This window comes from Tiliqua scincoides, chromosome 4 (assembly GCF_035046505.1).
Source record: "Tiliqua scincoides isolate rTilSci1 chromosome 4, rTilSci1.hap2, whole genome shotgun sequence".
In the NCBI taxonomy this organism is placed as follows: Eukaryota; Metazoa; Chordata; class Lepidosauria; order Squamata; family Scincidae; genus Tiliqua; species Tiliqua scincoides.
In genome coordinates this window covers 94,502,019-94,521,079 of record NC_089824.1, presented here as the reverse complement: position 1 = coordinate 94,521,079, position 19,061 = coordinate 94,502,019, and the positions used below count along the sequence as shown (strand labels likewise).

At 41.6% G+C, this 19,061-nt stretch overlaps 1 protein-coding gene across 1 annotated transcript in view; it reads right to left on the bottom strand.

Annotated features, from left to right (window-relative positions):
- DNAH5 (dynein axonemal heavy chain 5) overlaps positions 1-18,437 on the bottom strand; it is a 142,434-nt gene extending 123,997 nt beyond the window's left edge. Inside the window, exons 1-14 of the mRNA XM_066622914.1 lie at positions 18,381-18,437; positions 15,946-16,080; positions 15,028-15,112; positions 13,407-13,564; positions 12,888-13,109; positions 11,632-11,769; positions 9,491-9,667; positions 8,747-8,860; positions 6,218-6,325; positions 5,861-5,983; positions 4,674-4,889; positions 2,798-2,905; positions 842-927; positions 30-351 (exon numbers count right to left, since the gene is read on the bottom strand). Coding sequence (XP_066479011.1) covers positions 30-351; positions 842-927; positions 2,798-2,905; positions 4,674-4,889; positions 5,861-5,983; positions 6,218-6,325; positions 8,747-8,860; positions 9,491-9,667; positions 11,632-11,769; positions 12,888-13,109; positions 13,407-13,564; positions 15,028-15,112; positions 15,946-16,080; positions 18,381-18,437 — 2,049 coding nt within the window. The remainder of the gene's footprint in view (positions 1-29; positions 352-841; positions 928-2,797; positions 2,906-4,673; positions 4,890-5,860; positions 5,984-6,217; positions 6,326-8,746; positions 8,861-9,490; positions 9,668-11,631; positions 11,770-12,887; positions 13,110-13,406; positions 13,565-15,027; positions 15,113-15,945; positions 16,081-18,380) is intronic.
- Between the last annotated feature and the right edge of the window lie 624 nt (positions 18,438-19,061).

The following is a 19,061-nucleotide window of genomic DNA, read 5'->3' as shown; positions in this document are numbered from 1 at the left end:
TTTTAAAAATTGCCAGCCTGCCATATTACCTGCTGTAGCCATCCCCTGTGGTAGATAATCTCAAACTCCAGAAGAACTTTAGCCACCCTGTTATAGTTGCGGATTATGGGCTTGGCTTCTGCTGTCTGTAGAACTGTGGAATACTGTTGGAAAAGATTCATGGGTTGCTGAATTCTGTGGAACAACTGCCGTGCCCACAAGATCTTACCAGCCATGGGTGGAAGGTTACGAGCCACCGGGGGATCATCCTTTTGTTTAGAGTACAGTTTAGAGATCATCTCAATGTCATGGCCATAGTTCTGAAGGATTACTTGGTATTTGTCAGCAATACCAAGGTTAGGGATTCCTAGCCTAAAATAAAAAAAAAACATTGCCATCAAAAAGTTCAGTGCGTAAGCTTCTCTTATTTAATCTTGCTTTATGTATGTTGAGAAGGTGGGCAAAGCTGCGCCAAGCATCTGGGCCAAGCTGTGCTTGTGATGAAGCCCTCATCTGACTGCAAGCGCAGCTCAGTATGAATAAACCACGGGAGGACTAGTGTCACCACTGTATCTACATTTTTAATACCAATCATGTAAAAAATCAGGCAGAAACTTCCTTTCCTGCTGAAGCCGAAGCAGAACCTGGACCAATATTAGACACCTATGAGAACCTTAAAAAAAATCAGTGTACAGTGCACAGAACTCTTGTAAACTACAACTTTCTTTTAAAAAAAGCCATAGTGGCTGGGACTATGCAAGAAGGTTGGACCAGATTCCTGTAAGACCGAGAAGGTGCGAGGCAAAATTACAAGTGCTTTTTTTTCCAGAGATATCCCAGGATTAAAAAGATTCATTTTTACCTTTCAAATTTCTTCAGCATATCAAGTGCTCTTTCAGTATTTGTAATCTTTTCAAAGGTAATATCCATAAAAGTCTGCAACTGTTGCTGTAGGAGGAAAACATGATGGAGGAAACTGATGAAAGATTTTATCTTCTTAAGGTATATAAATCGGTTCCTAATATTCCAGCATATTCTAGTGAGACAATAAATCTCACAATATTTGCATAAATACACAGAAACCAAGGAAGGACCAATGTCATCATGGGATGAGAATCTGCTTAACCTCCACCCCAGTGGTATCTCTGAGTGCATATATGAATGGTTTCTATGAGATCAGGTGAATTGTTGCACTTGGGGACACTCCCCTCCCTTGCAGTAAGTGGAAAACCTGCCTCTGACATTGAGATTAGGTGACACAGCCTTCAGGGAAAGCAGTAAAAAATGACTCCAGGACCCCAGCTGCTACTTCTTTGCTGCAAAGAGGGTTGTCAGTAGGAACAGATTTGCAAAGGAAGGCATTGCTTAACCCTTCTTCTATTTGCCATTTTCCCTTAGCAGCTCTCCTTTCTAGTTGCTTTTCCCCAAAGCGGGCTTCCCAGATGTGTGTATGTTATGTCAGCTGGGGGGGGGAAGAGTTATAGGTTATAATTAAACCTATAAATTAAATTAAATCCAGATAAGACAGAGGCTATCCTGGCCCGGAAATCCTTGATGCAGGTGCTGGACTATCAGCTTGCGCTGAATGGGATTGCACTCCCCCTGAAGGAGCAGGTCCGCAGCTTGGGGGTCCACCTGGACTCGCAGCTGCTCCTGGATTCCCAGGTGGCGGCTGTGGCTAGGGGGGCCTTCGCTCAGCTTCGGCAGGTGCGCCAGCTGCGGCCGTACTTGGATCGTGCAGACCTGGCCACGGTGATCCATGCCACGGTGACATCGAGGTTAGATTATTGTAACACGCTCTATGTGGGGTTGCCCTTGAAGACGGTTCGGAAACTGCAACTAGTGCAGAATGCGGCGGCCCGTGTGGTTACTGGAGATAGGCGGTTTGACTCTGTCGGTCCGCTTCTCCAGCGGCTACATTGGCTGCCCATTCGTTTCCAGGCCCAATTGAAGGTGCTGGTTTTGACCTTTAAAGCCCTATACTGCTCTGGGCCAGGGTATCTTAGAGATCGCCTACTCCCGTACAATCCAGCTCATCCTCTTAGGTCATCGGACAAGGCCTTTTTACAAGTGCCGCCGCCTAGGGAGGTACATGGGGCGGCGGCTAGAAATAGGGCCTTCTCAGTAGTGGCACCATCGCTATGGAATTCCCTTCCCCTTGACTTAAGAATCGCTCCCTCTCTTGAGACTTTTCGGTGAGGCCTGAAAACCCTTCTGTTTAAACAAGCCTTCTGAGTTCTCGGCCTTTTTAACATCTTTTCAACATCTTTTAATTTTTTACAGGCTTGATTCTTTTATGACTTGCTGCTCTATGTACTTTTTACCTTTTTACTACTTGTTATCTGACTACTGTTTTTATGATATGTGTTAATATGCTTTTAGCTGTTTTTAAATTATGTTGTTAATCTGTTTTTTAATTATGTTGTTTAATCTGTTTTTAACCTGTTGTAAGCCGCCTTGAGTCCCTTCGGGGAGAAAGGCAGGGTAAAAATAAAGTTATTATTATTATTATATTGGAAAAATAGCAGCTAGGAACTCAGAACAGTGTTTGCAGTCTCTGTGCAATTCCACCCATAAGTTATAATGTTGGAAAATTTCCCATACGATACGGAAAAGTGCAAGATGGAAGATTCTTAACCAGGGTTAATAATCCTGACCTCTGTGAATTCTACATGAGCCATATCCAGAAGCACTTACACATTTTAGGACCAATCTCAAAATGTTCAAACCAAAGTAATATCACTTTTATGAATGTATTTACCCAAACAGAATGTTTATGCTTTGCCAGCAGTATAAAATTTGTGACTATCAAACCTACATGAAGGTCATTTATTTGCTTGCAAAATTCTTCATAGTCTTGGTCAAAATCTGTTTTCCTCTGATCTAAGAAGTTGTACTGCTTTTTCTTCATAGTGGCCACAATGCTCTAAATGTTGTTGGGAACATGAATATGAAAATATAAAAAGTTACGCGAGCCTCTCATCAGGAAAGGCTTGTAATGTACTGTTAAACATGTACTTATCTTCCCATTACTAATGAGAATACAGTTTTCAAGTGGCAAAAACAAACAATGCATATTAAATGGACAGTAGGGGAAGTTTTAATGCAAAGAATAGGGCTACGTCCATTCATTATATAATAATATTTTGCACACAGTAAGACAGAAGCAACTCAACCCAGTGAGTTCTCAGTCATAACTTACATTTGCATTCCAGTAAAACAATAATTCAAACATGCAAAAATGTGCAACACTTCGGTAGAACACACTGTGATGCAATGACTTTTTCACAGAAGATATATAGAAGGAGAAATATCTATGAATTTGTAGGAGTTAAATACTATATCCCAATATTGTCTTCCTTTATTTGAAGGCCTCCCATGAGAAGCAAAAAGTCATTTTATAACCACAAGTCACAGCATTAACAGCCCTGGCATAAGTTACCTCCCATTGTTCCTGCATTGTCGTAGTCTGTACAAATGAAAGTACAATAAGACATCTTACGATATTAATAATCAGTAACGACAAGGGGGAGCTAAGAATCTGTAAATAGAATGCTCAACACCCTCAACAAGTCACAGTTCCTATGATTCTTTGAGGGGAACCTATTATAGATAAACTACTTATCAGGGAGAAAGGTTCTGGCTGAGCATCTTCCCAGACATGCTAGTTTTCTACATGCAGGGAATTTTTTGTATGGAAGAGCACTCAGTCATGTGATTTCCCACTTTCTCTCTGAAGTGGTAGAACCCAGACATAGGATTATCAACTCAGTAAGAACTTGGTCAGTGATGGAGCTGGTTTAGCAAAGCATGTTTGGGCAAGATACTGGTCTTATTTTGAGTTTACATATATATGTCCATCACTCGGCTACAAATGCAAGTGATGATTTCTGAATGAAAGAGCCGTCACAAGCCGTCACAAACAAAGCTTCCATATCACCTCCCAACACTTCAGCCATGGTAGTTCTCAAGCTCATGTGAAAAGTAGTGACAAGAGAGTGATGTGATATGAAGTGGTGTACATATACGAGCAAATCAACTTTAGTTGTAGCCCATCTGTAGAGTGGAAAGACTAACTGCAATAATTTGCAACTGAGTGATGAATATGCATTTGTAATCTCTCCTTATGAGGAAGTTAATAAGATCAAGATGTAAAGTGTTCTGTAGTATTATAATATTTACAGCATTTTAAATCTCATGTGCAGATTTTGTCTACTGTTATCAAACTTATGTAGACTGTAAATTAATTTGGTTTCCTTATTGAGCATCGAACACACACCCTATCCCTCTTAGCCTCTGCCTTTTGAAAAGGAATTTCTCACATCTTTAAAAATTTTATGACTGCAGCAATACTTCCAACTAAAGTCTTCATGCTTTCACCTGCACATAGACATTCTCCATTTTGCCTAATTCATCGCTTTATCACATCTGAGCATGACAGTGATAGAAAACCAGTAGGTGTATCATAGATCCCTCCCCTCACTTGCTTTGACCAAATGCAGAATGGGCAAAGAAAATCAGGAGGGTGAACAGAAAGGGTTTTCTCTTGACCAAGTACACCCCCCTCCCTCTCATCAAATCTACAGGGCACTACTTCATACTGACAGAAACATCATCCTAAGATGTATCATTATATAAAGATTTACTTCCACAACTCCTGATAACAAATTCATTAAGGTAGACATTCTGCTTACCTGATATTTAGTTGCCATAACTTCCAGGCCTTCCATCTTGGAATTTTGTAAAACTGAATAGGTTGTGATGGTGTCAAAAACATGCACGATCTTAAGAAGACGGCGATGAAAGGTTTCAAATTTTCCAAAGATATACATCTCGCTAAAATCAAACTGCCGTTCCGCTGGACTTTGTTCCAGTTTTTGCTTAGTCTTGTGAAAACAGCTTTGGTATTCCTTAAAACATGAACCAAGACAAAAATAATGGGGTGCCATGACAACATGACATACTTGTTCACTACATTCATGATGACATATAATGGTGCCACTTTAGTACACTGAGGACACAACCCTAACCAGGTCTACTCAGAAGTAAGTCCTATTGTGTTCAATGGGGCTTATTCTCAGATAAGTGTGGTTAGGATTGCAGCCTGAGGTGTTCTTAAGATTAGTCCAATATGTTGGTATATTCATCAGTGAAACAGACCACAAGTGAATTTATTCATATTTTTTCACACTCTCCTCCTTCCCCTCAGTTTCTTAAATCCTAATAATCATCTTTGATTATTTTATTATATCTAGGACTATAGTCAAGGGAAATCAGAGCTTTGGTGCTACTACAGTAGAAGCAGTGATTTCATCAACAGGAGAGCTCAGGTTTTGCTTTGAAACTTTTTCAAAAGAGTTGAGACAAAAAAAAAAACACCTTCAGGTTAAGCAGGAGGCAAACTGAGAAATTTCCCTAGGGGTATATGTTAATGTCTCTATGCCATTATCTTTCACAAGGGTTGCCTAGGAGACAGTATATTACTCATGTTATGTCAAGGCTACAATCCCATGACAATGTACCTCGAAGTACATCCTACAGAACCCAATGGTTTTACTTCCATGGATAGGATAGCATTCTAGTGTACCTTTTTATGTTTATCCAGAATATTTTTCAATTTCATTTTTCAGTATTGATACACATTTTAAAACCTATTGCAAACTACTCCAAGAGATTGGAGTGAAATAAACTGCAACTTTAAATAAAGTACAATAAATTTCAAAGTAGGAATAAGTGGCAAGGAAAGAAAACAGTGAAGAGATTTTCAATTGATTCTTGTTAGGTTGTTTTAGTGGTTTGTAGAGGTGTCATTATGAGCTCCTCCAATTCAAAACTTAGCACTACATGATTGTTTATACCCTATGCCAAGTTACTAGGTTACCTGCTTGAGTCTTATAGCAGCATTTATTTTTTCCAGAACAGCTTCTTGCGGCTGATCCCAGATGGTGGCAGTATTGTTATTGGTAATATAAGTTTTGCAGGCAGTAATCATTTGATTAGTGACCTAAAAGTAAAACAGAGACCTCATCTCAGTAAACTATTGTAAGATCTGAAAGCTTTGATCCCAATTTTTCTCTTAGAGCTAGACTACCAATTACCTTTACCATGTTAAAAGCAGTCCTGTTCAGAATTTTGACCGTCCATTCTGACAGGGAAAGAAAGCTGGAGGGCCTTGAGGCCATACTCGGGAAAGGAGGATTTGGCTGGTCAGTTTTAGAATTATTGCATGTGCACCCACCTTCACAAACAAGGAGGTTATCTTCTCTGAAGTGTTATAATAGCGTGATATACTGTGGATCATTTTGATAGCATGTATGAGTCCTGGAATAGCATCAACCATGGTCACCTAAAATGCCAAACATGATAATAATTGCAAATTTCTTCATCATCACTCAGCTAATATGATCATCTCTACATTATACAACATGGGTAAGAGGTAACATTTTGAAATCACCACTCACTATTTTGAATTTACCCTCACTATTTCACTTCTTCCCAACTCATTTTCAATCCAAGGTAGAGAAAAAGGTCATTGGAAGAAAAAAGATTGTTTGGCCATGGCTTTCGCCTACTTTTGTTGTGTTCTTAATAGTTCCACTACGAAGTCTGAGGGGTGCAACCTCTCGTACCACAGCTGGGGGTGGCAGACCAGCCTCTGACTCTAATAATAGTAATAATGGTGTTTATATACCGCCTTTCTGGTCATTGGAAAGGCGGTTCACATAGGCAGGCTATCTCTAAACCCCCGAAGGGATTTTTACAATGAAAGGTTCTATCTTTCAAGAACCGCACAACATTTCAGATGGATCTTTCACAGTCTGGTATCACTTCTGGCCCCCAGTTGCCTCCCATTCTGGCTGACAAGCAGCTCCTTCATTTCTCACTTGAAAGGCAGACAAGACGCTTCTTCACTCACACCAAAGAGCAGGTGGAATAACTCAGCTCGGCTTGTCAGCTGCTTCGAGGTCTCGCCATTCACGGAGCTGCTGGTGACCTCAAACTGGTGACCTTCAGATGTTATCTTCGGGCTAACAGAGGCTCTACCCTCTAGACCAGACCTCCTGCCCTAATGAAAGAACTATACATACTGATCACAAGTTCCACTGTTACTCCACACAACTCAATAATAACAGTTCACATGAGAGCCTTTCACTCCCGAATCGGCCTTTTCAGCCACACTAGACGCTGTTCCAGAACCACCTTTCAGAGCGCGATACCATAGTCTTTCGAGACTGAAGGTTGCCAACTACAAACTACTACATGAGAGCCACTAGTGGCAAGAAACATTTCCACAGAGTCCTCCAATTTTCTCCATATTTTTCCTGATTCTCCAACAAAAATGTTGCATGAATGAAATTCGGTTTGCTTTTTTTCACTACAGAAATCACATGACAATAGTCTGCTCTTGTTTCCCACAGCAATACACTAAAAGCACAGAAAAGTGTCCAAGCATTCCATTTCTCATATTTCCAGTATGTGCTGGTACACAATTCACCCGGATAAAACCATGCTGTTGGACCATTGATGGAAACATGAGGGTATGATAGCCTTGGGTTCAGTATACCCTACCCTCAGCTTTTCCAAATTGATTTAACATGAGCCCAGGATATCTGCTTGCAACTGATTGCATCACAGGAATCCCTTATGGGAATGGCAACCATATTTATGTTCTCTTTGGAATGTAGCTGAAGGGCAGTACAACACAATTTCTCTTCCATTACTTGAGGAAATGAATAGCCCCATACCTTCTTCACATCCACCCACCTTCTTGAAATATGATTGTTTCTCAAGTATATCTGAGCTTCAGATCCTTTTCCTAAGGCCTGAGGATTTGAATTACTGCTAACCTATGATTTAATAATCTAGAGAGTGGAGAATACAGTTCAGATAACCAGCAGTTGGCTGTAGGGCTGAAAAAGAGCGAATGCTGGGACTAGCTTGAATTCATGAGCTTCTATAACTTTAGCTTAGCGTAAAGACAGGCACACCATTTGCAGAGCATCAGGACCAGTTTGGAAGTGCTCCCGTGCGATCCAGTACAATCATTCCCTCCAGGGATTGAGAAAACATGTTTTTTAAATTTGCAGCTCTGAAGATAACATGTTCCCTAAATTTGCAGCAAAAGTCAGCTGTCACAAGTGCCAATCGGTTAGTGCTCATTATGTCACACACATACACACACACACCCCAATCCCTGGAGTACTTTTGCAACTGTTTTCTTTTTATTTAAAAAAAATTGGAGGAACATGCAAACAAATAAAAATACACGTAAATCATAAGGGGTAACCTTCCTGAATCTCTCAAGAGTGATAGCTGACCTAGTACTCAGCTTGTTGAAATTATATCCATCACACAGATTGTGAAACTTGGAGAACAGAATAGAATAGAACTTTATTACAGTCATAAGACCAGCCACGTGAAACTTGGAGGAAGCTGACTCAAAGCACAGATGAAGAATCACTTTTATATATTCTGTCTTTCTTCACCACTGCATCCAAAGTACCAACTTACCCTTTATGAAAAAAAAGTTTGCCTGAAAAGTTTTCTCTATGCAACTATATATTAAGGTATCAAAAATAAAAGGCACATTTCTCTTACCACTGTAACTCACACATAACTAAAGAAGTTGTTCATAAACCAAACCAGATTTGAAACAGTTCACATAATATTAGGATGATGTGTATTTTTCCGCTATATGCATTCTAGGTAAGTGATCAGGGCACTTCTGCTGTTCAGAAATGTGTCTTTACAATAAATTTTTACTTACAGGATCACTGTTGTATAGAGGGTTGCAACATTTTTCGAGGGTATACAGGTACTTCACATTGTCTTTTGCTTCATTTGCGGCATCAGTGATTCGAATGTCCAGCTCTCGCCAGCTCTTGGAAAATTATAATGCAAGAGATCCCATTCACTAACAGAACACATGCCACAGACAAACTTTTTTAAAAATAAAAGAGTATTTCAAAAACATTTTTTGCCCTTGGCAGCAACAGATAATGAACAAGATTCTCCATCTCAGGTAAAGGAACTAGAAGAGCCCATTCAATGAGAGCAATAACTTTTTACAACACAGTGTGAAATGCTCCCTTATTGGAGCAACACCAACCTCTATCTACCACTTATTTATTCACTAGGCAATTGCCACTGGGCAATTTATATATAGGAAACATTTAATAGGGCCATGGATGTAATGAAATGTATAAGACATCAAGATATATACATCATGCCTGAGAGGCAAGTTCTCTATTGCACATTTACTAAGTTACCGCCTTTTCTTTTGAACAGGCCTTGTCTCCTGTACTAATTTTTGCAAATTGCATTGCAGTTATACACTTTGTATCTTAGTGTTTTATAGTTCTATTACTGGAATGTTGTAGATTTTATTGCCATTTTATTGTTGTAAGAGTCATTGAACTGAAAGGCAAAGGGTGGGTGGATGCGCATGTGGATGCATCTTTACATACAGGGGAAGATGTTTCAAGTCTTCTAGAGACAGTAGCAGACAAACCTTTAAAAGTTTGGATTTAGCAGCAGTAAGTACCCCAAGGACAGCTTTCACATCTGAGGTCTTGAGCTGGTCCAACAGGTAATTAAACTTAGAAAGCCGCTTCTTCCAGTGATCCAGCTCTGCTCGAGGCCCAAGGTCATCTGCCTCCTTCCGTAGCTGGTCATTTTCAGCAATTACCTATAATTCACACAGAAGGCGGTTATCAGAAAAATATAGGAGGAGACAATTTGGTTCAATAGAATGAAATAGCATGGCCCCACAGGACTTATTGAGTTTGTACCTTGAACATTTTCAGATATTTGGATATATTTGGATGCTGAGTCCTAAAATTAATCCATTTCTGCCCAACCACAGGTGTACACATTTGATCCCTATTGTGTATATGTAACTTTGGGCAGAAATGGCTTAACAAAGATGGTTACAAACCTGAGAGAGAAATGGACAGCTGAAAGAACCCATCCAAACACTCAGAGCGTAATCCTAACTTGCGCTGGAACAGGCAAGCTAGGAGGCTTGCGCTGTATCCAGTGCAGGATTGTGGCCAGCAGTGACTTAGCCAGAGGCAAGGGGAAAATTTTCCCCTTACCCCCGGGTAAGGGCTGCTGGCCCCAATGGGTCTCCTCAGACTTGCGCCACCATCTGAGGTGGCACAAGTCCAAGGAGAGTGGAGCAGCTTGAAGCAACACTTCTGCAATACCGGAAGTGGAGCATGATCGCTCCACTTTCACTTTTGAAGCTGCGGGGATCCCCGCAGAAGGTCGTGCAGGGCTCCCCACTCTCCCGGGAGGCTGCAGGAGGCTCAGGTAAGTGCACCCACGCCCCTGCAACCCCCTGAGCGGCACGATACTGGGGATCGAGCTGCTGCCTTCCTCCCCGCCCCTGCTGCCTCCCCCCTGCCCCCGCAAGAACTTAGAGCGATTTTCAAACTTCTGGAGAGTTTGAAAATGGCACTCCTGCATCAGCACTGGAAAGTTGGACAGGATTGGGCCCTAAATTCCTATCCAAGTTTATTAAAGATGAATCTTGAACAGTTTACTAATCTCTGGGGAAGATCACTGGAACACAACAAGGAATTAATAAGCAGAGGCGAATCCAATGTGGATGAGCCACTACAGATCATTTGGGCCTTTAATAGTTTCCCCTTCATGTACATCATACAGAAAGGTATTTCAGAATCTTAAACCATTTCAGTGCTTAGCCCAGAGACATAACACTTAGCTGAAGAGGAAGCCAATGAAATTAGTTGCCATGTATTAGTTCTGTCTTAAGCACATGTTCATTCATTGCTACAGAGATTCAACATCTACTTTAATACAGTGTTGAAATGATCATGATTGCAGACTAAACCCTATTTAACAAACTGAAGACAATGAAGCAGTTGAGAAATTCACACGTCTGAAAATGTCATGACAACATTATTAATATCTTGAAATAGCTCCAAAGGAGGACTCTGGGAGTCATTTCACATTGTCTGCACCTCCTTCCCAATTTTTAAAATGTTTTAAGCATTCCCAGATGACATTTCCAGACATAGGAGCAATGGACAGGAAAGCAACTGGAAAAACCGTGCTAGCAACCTAGGCAGATGAACCAAATATTCAGTAATATTCCTTAAGGTATCCCTGGAAGTATCAAGTATCTGTTTGCAATGTGCTGCTATGAGAGCAATTATTTAGCCATATAGTTAATACATTTAACCATGAGCACTTACAACATTCTCCCAGAACAAAAAGGACCATTGATTTGAGCATTCCTCAGTGGGCATAATTAATAAGGCCATGAACTGAAAAAATTCAATGCACATTTTGTACATAAGCACTGAAGACTGGAACAAGCATTGATCTGAACATGCTGCATGTTGAGAAAGAATGTGGGGAGGGAGGCGCTTCTTTGTCTGAATGTCAAAAGAATAAAATGCATAAAAGAATAAATGCAAAAAGAATTACAGTATTATAAAATTTGTTCTTTAAATAAAAGAACAAATTATGCAATAAAATCCTCACTCTAGGCTGATGGTTTACTATTAAAAAACCATCAGTATACTATTTCAGTATCAAGGCTGTTGTCTGCAAGAGTGATGGCAACTGGCTGCACATGCTTCCCTATAATTCTGAATTCAAAAGTAGCAGGCTAAACCTCACCTGTTCAATTTGTTTAATCCACACTTCCATGCAGGCCTCTATATGCTCCAGGGTCTCCATACTGTTTGCTGCAACCAGGTAGTCTGCAGGTCCCTTTAGGGTTTTCAAGTCGTATGTTTCACACTTCTTCAAATTCACCTAAGTAATATTGTAAACAAGGAGTAGACTTTTAATATCTCAATTAACTTTTACCTCTAAGAAATCACAGCTTGTTAAAAGCTAGCTGAAACATAGAGTCTAAGCTGAGAATTGCTATCCCTGCAAGATCTATGATCAAGTCATGAGTTCCACGCTATCCTATTCAGGACATTAGCTGAATAAACTATATAAGACCATATTGTTTTTCAAACAAACACAGATGGGCTTTCAGGAGATTCATAAGTTCATCAAGGTTCATCAGTGGGAGGACATACTTTCATGAAAGACAGTTTCTCTACCAGAATTGATCTTTCCCTGAAATACGAATTACAAGGGAGTGTTGAAGGTGTTCTAGGATGATCTCTCAGCTCACGTGGACTGACAGTGAGGTCCAAAGGCTTGCCTACCACTCCATGCAGTCTCCTCTCTTCTCCTGCCCTTGTGGAGGATACGACGGACATTACTGTGCCGCTACCTGTGCAACATCAGCACAGCATCCAAATAGGACTGGGTCTTATTTTTCCTGATATTGACTTTCAAATATCACAAAAGAATTGACAACGTTAACTGGAATTTCAGAACAAATTAATTCTTTAATACACTGGCAGCCCAATACTATCCAGCATGGGTGCAGTGAAGCCATACAACCCACACTGTATCTAGTTCTGGGTTTTGAGTAGGATGCAGGTCTCTCCTTACGGTAAGGGGACATTTGTTCCTTTACCCCATGTTGAGCCCCAGCCTGCTCAATAGGGCTACTTGGATCTGGTAGCCGCAGCTCTGGATCTGGCGCCAGCAGGATTGCATGGGCTTTCTCACTAGTACTGCCAACTAGCAAATGCTGCAAATGTGCTCGCTGGTACACAGGCACTACTCACACTTAAGATTGGGCCATGAATCCCTTGCAGGTTAAAGTTCCACAGATACGCAAAAGAGCTGCTCCATGATCAAAGGAATGATCATGGAGCAGCTCTTTTGCGTATCTGTGGAATTGCCATACATTATTCCAGGAATAGTACCACTTCTAGAGTATTTTATACAAATGTTCTTTAAAGATTCTATTAAGCTCATGCAGTTAATGTTATTTTAGCTAGTACATATAAGATATGCAGGCCTACCTTCTCCCTCAGGCTCTGTTGAGCTCCAGAAAGGACACTAACAAATCCCTCTAGAGAAGCAAGGAAGTCCTGCTTAATGTTAGCCCCTTTCTGGGGACCACTCGATTCTCCCCAGCCATAATTCATAATCTGCAGAGCTGGTATGAAGATGTCCGAGAGCAAGTGCTGAATACTATTCAGCAAACCACCTTGAGCAGTATCCAACATGTTGAAAACCACTTCCTGACAATGACATAACAAATGGTTTTTGTTAGTTGAACACTTTGCTACTTGGGGCTTACATGAATCAAAGAGCATTTAGGGTCAGAGCAGACAATCCCAGGCTCTTTTCTCCAGAAATGGGAAAATGCAAATCAAATTTGCCAAACATAAATGGACAAGAAAGTATACCTGGATGCAATTCTCCTTTGCAAGCTTTGTGCTCATCAGTAGGACAAGTGGAGGAAGAGGGGACCAGTAAGCAACACTGAAATGCTACCCAGTCAAGAGATGGAAGTCATACATACACAGAATACTTACACGATGGATATTCTCTGCAGTGATTGCTTTGGAAGGATTTGTTCTGATGAAGAACACACATATGCCAGTTAAAGCAACATCATTCCCCTCAGTAACAAATACTTTTGGCTTTCTGCTCTTGGCAGAGTGAGCATTCGCTGCTGCCGAATTGCTGAATCCTGTCATATTTTAGGGGAGAAAAATCAGTACAGCACAAACAAGATCATAGGCTGTAGCAAAAGAAGACTCTTCCTTCCTCTTCTGAAAATAAGGGAGATTAACAAGGTTCTCTCACTAAGCCTAAAAGTTAGAGGTGCTTCACGTATGAACGCATGTGTAATTTCTCATCACCTGATTAAGAGCATAAGAACAGCCCCGCTGGATCAGGCCATAGGCCCATCTAGTCCAGCTTCCTGTATCTCACAGCGGCCCACCAAATGCCCCAGACATTTGACGGCTCTTAGTTGAATGTTTGAACCAGCCCCCTGTAAAGCATCATATTAGAAACAATCCCAGATGAAATGTGATCTGAAGGTTGTCTCTGTGGGCTTTGATTCTTGTGAGCCATCACAATACAAACCAAACAATAAAATTATTAACTTACCCCTTTGTGATTCATGTTCCCCATTAACCTGTACAAGGTTTTATTATAAACTAGTATCCACATCTGATGCATACAAAACACTGTCCAATTTGTTCAAACTGAAAAACTTGTCCAATTTGAAAAAGTGTGAGAATTGCTACAAATCCTGCTTATTATATCAGAACAAGACAGACCAACTATTGGTCCCTCACCTCCAATGCATGCAATTCACTAAGCTGTGCACATTGCAGGGGGGATCCTTACAGGCTCAATCAAGAACTCCAAACATAAATACTGACTCCAGGAGGAATGAGAGAACTGGATTGCTCCATGCAAAGTGCTACAGGACACCCCCATTATATCTAAGGCAGTGGTTCCCAAACTGGTGGGTCATGACCCACCAGGGGAACCAAAAATAGGCCGTTTCCCCTTAAGGGGAGTGGCCCAGGAATGGGCTTCAAACTGTGCCGCAGTGATCTTGACACTGCGGGGACCCAGGGACATCCCCACATACCTGGGGGCATCCTGCGGTCTCCTGGAGGGTCCCAGAGCCTTACAGTCCCCTCCACAACCCTCCACATAGCTGCAATGAGATCTGCTATTGGAGCTCACTTCCAGTTTGTGCAACTGCAAACTGAACGTGATCTCTGAGAGCGGAATGGAGCTCATTGCACGGAGGATTACAGAGGTGGCCCCAAGCCTCCGGGACCCTTTAGGAGGCTGCAGGATGCCTCCAGGTACATCGGGATGTCCCTGGGTCCCTGTGGCACCATGACTGCTGTGGTGTCGTTGGGGCCACACACAATCCAATTCCAACCCGTTCCTGCAACAACTCACAGCGGACCCAGTTTGGGACCTCCGAGTCTGGGAACTGCTGATCTAAAGGACAGGTACACTGCCTGACACTTGATAGTATCAGTGCCCAGTCAAGGATGAGGGAATGACTCAGTTCAGCCCTATACAGATCCCCTTCTGTGTATGCAATGCAGGAGGGGATGGATTGTACTCTAAATTTCTAGGAATATGCTAGTAAAATGCTATAGACATTGCTTTGCCTACCTGTTTCAGATGGCTCCACATCTTGATAGTAGAACATAACATGACGAAAGCCTCCAGGAGTGAAGAAGTTGTCAATGCGTTCAATCTGTAAAAAGTTAAATCAGCTACTAATTCATTTCCAAATGGAGTGTTTATGAATAGGTGACTAGAAGGCATACATGCAATTAAGCACTAAATACCCACTCAGATGAAATATTCCCTTTTCAGGAACTACCATAGTTCAGTAGTACAACATCTGCTCAGCATGCAGAAGGTCCCAGATTCAATCTCAGGCAGCTCCAGGTAGGGTGGAGAAAAATTCCTGCAACCCTGGAGTGCCACTGCTAGTTTATGTTGACAGTACTGACCTAGATGCATCATTAGACCAATGGTCTGCTTCAGTATAGGGAGCCCCCCCCTCGTGTCCACAGATTGACTTATCCGCAGATAGGCTCCAGGAGTGCCCCCAGCACACGCACCCCCTCCAGAGGCAAGAGGAGCTCTGCTCCCCTTGCCTCCAGAAGGGCCTCTTCAGAGTAAGAACAATGCTGGCCTAGGAAGCACAGCCGCATTCTCAGTAGCTGTCCTTTGCCTCCATGATGTCATCATGTTGCCAAATCTGATTGGCTACATAGTATTGTTATGCCATCACATTCATTATGCAATTCCTGGCTGGCTGGGACCACCCATGTGATGATACTAGGAAGATGAATTATAGATAGGAAATGCCAAAACAGCAGCAAAAAGGTGGAACTATGGAAGAAATAGGAACACAAACTAATTTGCCAAACAAAGGTTCTTCAAAAACTCTTTTGCCCTCTAACGTCACTATTTCTAATCTGAAAAGCATCATGGGTGTTTACTTGGCAGAACCCTATCTGCAAATCATTTCTGTACCCTGTGGGTTTCTGACTTTCAAAACTACACACATCAGCATACCTGATTTCCTTCAAGGATGGCATCTTCCACTTCACCTTTCTCCAGGTTCACACAGGAAGCAACAATTGACAGTATATAATCATGTCTGCCATCCAGGTGAGCTCGTTTGGCTTCTTTCTCCTCCTTCAACTTTTGCTGTAGGAGGAAGTATTCATCATTACCTTGTAGAGTACACAACATTTCTGTTCACTCACTGAACCAGAAGTTCAAGATTTCCTGATATACGATCCTGCTGTCGGGCTGACAACTCTGATCGAAATTATTCCTGATTATTCCCCCTCCCCCCCCCCCCCGACATGATATAATGTCAAGGACATAAAACCTCCAAGATTGCTTTAGTAGTCATCTGGAGATTGATGCTGATTCTGGGAGACATCAGGACAATCTTGGAATGTTGGCAACCCTGTCTTATTGGTCAAAAGAACTTACTATAGCCTCAGGTTCTGAAACCAAATCAGATGCTAAACCCCACGCAAGAATATCGGGGTGGTGGAGGGGATGAGACAGCATGGAGAAATCTAGATATTCACAAGCTAAGGCTACAATCCCTGCATACACACTCTTGGATTAAAGTCTCACTGAATGAATTCAGTGGACGTTATTTCCTAGTAAACGCACACTGAATTGGACTGTGAAGCTGTGAAAAGTGATGGCAAACAAGAAATAAGATAGCAAATTCTCAGGCTGGTTTAGGAGGGGAAGGGCTTTGAAGGGGCTTTTGCAACATTGAGGCCCCCATTCATTTGGGGCAGTGGTGGGATTGAGCCACCTACAGCTATCAGGCTCAGTGCCTCCCCTCCTTTTGTGCACTGCCATCTACAGGTGCTCCTGCGCCCCTTATATAAAAACAGAGGGGAGCTGTGGCCACTCACTGATCTGCTTTCTGGGGGAACTAACAAGAGAGTAGCTGCAGTCTACCCCTTGCCCTGGTATGCAGGTTGTTCTCTCTCAAAAAAAGTAACCTGCACAGCAAGGGGTCAGGAGAGGGGCCACTGAGCACCTGTCAAGATCTCAAAAGACAGTAATGGCTAGGGGTACTTCAGTGCATCTGGCACCATCCACACCCAGCACAGTGAGACAGAAGGAAATAATGGGCTGAACCGACCTCACATAGGTCCTACGGGACACATACAAGAGGGACTTGATTGTGCCACAATTTCTTGGTGGCTGATTAGGCAGAGTGAATATTTTAGTAATTCAGTCCTGCCTTCAACAGATGCCAAAATTCAGGTTTCACAAAATGAGGTATAAATTGGGCTCAAATTTTCATTCTCAATCCATGAGCCATTTGGCTTTTAAAAGGCATCTCCCCATGGGGCAAAAAAAGAAAAAAAAAAGTCAATTATTTGATAATGCAACCTGTGAGATTGAAAGATCTCATTTCACCCTGACAGCAAATTACCCTCCACAATTTGACAAAAGCAGCAGCCCGAGCTGCTAAGCAACGGGTTACCCAAGCTGCAGCTGCAAACAAAACAGTACTGAATCGGTCTGCCAGTTTCTATTCTCTAGCTATCCTTTTTACTTATGGCCCCGGTTTATTTTCCAAAAACTAGTAGGGAGACATGTACTTTACTCTTGCATTTAAAAAAAATGAAAGGGGAATGAAATGTAAGAACTAACATGATGTTTCAGAAGAGGACAGCCAGAGATGCCTCTATGAAGCTCATAAACAAGAAGGCGACAGCCATTCCCTATGGTTTGTTCTCAGCACCTGGATACAGAAGTACATTGCATTGGTATATAGAGATTCTATTTAGCCGTCATAGCTGATAGATGTTCATGAACCTATTTCTGCAAATTTCTAATTCTCAAGAAATTAGAGGGGTGCAACACACCAATAAAGCTACTGAAAGAAAAAAATCACGTCACATAATAAACACACCAATACCAGATAGGAATCAAAATATCCTATGCAATAAAGATTCCAATACATACAGCTCAAATTCATCATTCATCATCATTAATGCAACAAAAAAGCCCTCATCTCCAATAAAAATTACTCAGATAAGATGCAATTTTATCACATAAAATCCATAATGGATGGAAGGTCTATGTATGAAGAAAGAATTGCTACAATGCATTCATTATCCATCTTTCCCCAAATGGAAAAGGAAAGGAATTTTCTTTAGAACTTTCTGCAAGAAAACTTTACTGGAGGCAGCCACATTGTTGCCAAGGAAAAACCATTTTCCAAAATTTGGTCATTTATAGCTTGTTGTACATTGAATCTAAAAATATACTCAAAAAGAAAAAAACCTAAAAACTTAAAAAGCACCAGTTCTAAGCAATTCTGTTTGTGCCATTTCATTTTTTTCCCCCCAGTAAATATGGCTATTATTTCTGGGTGTGGCAATATGCCCTTTGGGATTCTATCTATAGAAGGGTGCATTTGGAGTTTAAATTAAGTGTAATTCCACATCTAAGATTCTCACCTTTAAAACTCGGGTAATACTTTGTTTCCAAAGTTGTCGCCTTCCAGACCTGAACATGGTCTTTGTCAAAATTCCAAAGCCATCAAACCCTGTCAATTCTCAGCATTTGCTTTGTTGCTCTGAATCCTTAGTCAAAAATTTTGGAGTGTGAAGATCCCTTACAAAGGTCAGCTGCCTTGCAAGTTACTTTAGAGTTCTTAAGAAAACCACTGATCTTGGCTTGTAGTGAGAGTACATCCAAACAGCTCCTGACCCACCCAAAGTAGGCACCCAGCGTTCCAGAACTCAATTTGTTTGAGCTATGGAGATAAAACCAACCCAGCTTTGGGGTTGTTATGGCAGTGTTGACATGAAACTGCTGGGGGAGATATGCATGTAAAATTTCTGGTCAGTTTTACAGAGCCCTTTTAAACACGCCTCATCTTGATTCTTGTTTGTTCTTTTGATCCTGAGCAAATATGTTCTTTCTTTTGTCAGTCAAGGATTGTTAATGGCTGTAAGCAGTGCAGGGAGTTACACTGGTTTTCATTCAAGAAGATATAAATAGGAACCTGATCAACTTAGGGCTAAGTCTGGGCAACTATTATATTTGTGAGCATTCTGTCCTTTCATGATCACTTTCTAGACCAGGGGTGCCCCAACCCTGGCCCGGAGGCCCTTAGCAGCCCTTGGGGACCACCA